General features: G+C 31.6%; 1 protein-coding gene across 1 annotated transcript in view; it reads right to left on the bottom strand.

The window, feature by feature from the left end:
• Window positions 1-1,517: 1,517 nt before the first annotated feature.
• Window positions 1,518-2,417, bottom strand: part of Smp_088090 (hypothetical protein) — a 7,345-nt gene continuing 6,445 nt past the window's right edge. Inside the window, exons 3-4 of the mRNA XM_018789207.1 lie at window positions 2,103-2,300; window positions 1,518-1,736 (exon numbers count right to left, since the gene is read on the bottom strand). Of these exons, the coding sequence (XP_018654674.1) occupies window positions 1,662-1,736; window positions 2,103-2,300 (273 nt within the window). The 3' untranslated portion in view covers window positions 1,518-1,661. The remainder of the gene's footprint in view (window positions 1,737-2,102; window positions 2,301-2,417) is intronic.

Raw genomic sequence — 2,417 nt, 5'->3', positions numbered from 1 at the left:
CCAGTCTCAACGTCACGAATGTAATGTTGAGTGACTTTGACTATTGACAATATTGCATCTTGCTCGACAGAATTGAATCAGCTCTAAAGAACTAGACAAATATGACACAGTCACTTCTCGGTGATCCGTCAGTCACTAGTTACTGTCATTTTTTCCCATTAACGAGAATTGAATGCTATGTATGTTAGTAACTATAACACTTTCCTTTTAAATTGTATGTTAGAAAGTTTAAGATAGGCTAGTTCTGCTGTTTTCAAGAATGTATCTTTCACTTATAAATCGTAGTTAAACACTGTCACGAGACATTCACAAGACACATGTGGCCATTATTTGTAATGATTGCTAACTGATTAGTAACATCACTCTTGTCACCCCTCTATATTAAATGGGTTCTTTCGGCCACTAATATAAAATACTTTTCATCAAGATGTATTTTTAGAAAACAAACGCCTACAGCATGGTCCGAATCAACATTGTCAAATGTCACATTCAGAGGCTTTACCATTGACCCAGTCAGGTAGTGAATGATCTCTTATCGGGTTGATATCCTTACGCCTATCAATCAAGAGTATGAACTAGATAAGTAATTTATCGATTATTACTCAATGGTAAGCCAATATAAATGTCTCAGTCCTTCTAAACGTCTGTCATGGCATGAATAGCTCAGTGGTAACATCTCTGAATTAGACGTTTAATGAAATGGTGGTAAATCATATGGAAAGTATCAGTTTTACCAAAATTGATATAAGCCATCATGACCAGCTCTGGCTAACGCACGTTTTACCTGCAACCACCAAACACTGAGTTATAATTTGTAGTTGCGACTTTACAACATTATATGAAAAATACACGCCAAAAATGGTATATTTTCCCTTGAAACGTCTCTAAGAAGCCCGATGTCAAACATTGACTGATACTTCAGAATAAATGAATTGTGACTGGTAGTGGAATTCAAGACGTGCGCTTCGTTTTATTTAGGAATCGTCAGCTGAATGTACTAATGTTCTAACGTGAAAATCAATGTGTAAGTCGAGATATATCCATCTGGTTAGTCCTAAACATACTGTAACTTACATTCTGGATTCCACTGCTAGCTACACCTAATCTGTTCAAACGACTTGTGATACTCATTACAGGATTTACTTGTGCTAACAATGACCAAACAACAGAATAATTCGAACCCTTACTAATATTAATATTAACTGTTCCTTTCTTGATATCTAAAGTTGAGTTGTTCTACTAACTTAATGTTTACATATATGATCTGTGAGAGGGACTATATATAATATGTATCATTTTGATGACCCCCAAAAAAGAATGCTAATACTGTCCGAAATTTTAACTTAATTAATTGAAATACACTTAAAACTGTTTATGATATAACTTTTTCTTACTGAAATACAAACTGTTGAATCCTTAGAAAGCGTAGTAATGTTAAAACTGGAGTGAAATAAACTGTTTCAACTTAATTAATTGCCGATAACAGGACTGAAAATAAAAAATTTGGCAATCGCAATCAAAATTTTGATTATTTATGATTTCTGAAAAAAATTAATAACACCAATAAAACGCTTATTATAAATAATGATCGTTTTCTTTAGAAAAAGCATCCATCAAACGATATTCTGTCGACTGAATTAAATTATGGCTCCCTTTCTTTGTCAGTGCTTTTGAGCTTGATCTTCAGTTGACGAATAAACTATTTGATTTGCAGTAGCATAAAGTGATTCATTAGTCTAAACGATTTTTGAAATGCAAATGAAAGTCAAACAAATATACTTTAATGTTTTTGAAATAAATAAGGATTTAAAAATAAAATGAAATGTCTCACACAAATGTTATCAAATCAATATCAATCGTTCTGGTTTACATTAATAAAAATATGCATGGTAGATTAATGTGACCATTTTAAAGATCACTTCATTACTAAACTGGATCGCATATTAGACAATTAGTAGGTTTATCTCTACAGTATATGTATATTAAACATTAACACTAGTTCAGTTAAACTAAGCTAAATACAAACATATACTTAACTAGTTTAAAACACAATATAGATAGCTTAATAGTAAATATGAATCATCAACTTAAGAATAACGTACCTCGGATGATAAAAACTTCTTTGTTCTTGGAGTTGGATTTCTTACCAAACCAAGAGGTAAATGTAAGCATGCATCAGGATCTAATTCTTTTGGCCTATTTGAATGGTTTACATCAGTATGTCTGTAATTTGGATCATTATCTGTTTGGTTGAAAATGTCATTTTCTGTCCTAGCTGATAGATCATTATCTTTTATTTTCTTCAAGGAAACATGAAAAAGTGGAAACAGTTGATTTTGTACGATTTCTTATTTTGTTACTATAGTTGAATAAGTTTAACTACTCCAGAACTTTTATACTTCTTATAATTCAAATTG

Source organism: Schistosoma mansoni, chromosome W (assembly GCF_000237925.1).
Source record: "Schistosoma mansoni strain Puerto Rico chromosome W, complete genome".
NCBI lineage: Eukaryota > Metazoa > Platyhelminthes > Trematoda > Strigeidida > Schistosomatidae > Schistosoma > Schistosoma mansoni.
Note: the sequence above shows the minus strand (reverse complement) of the source record. Positions and strands in the feature narration are given on the sequence as shown.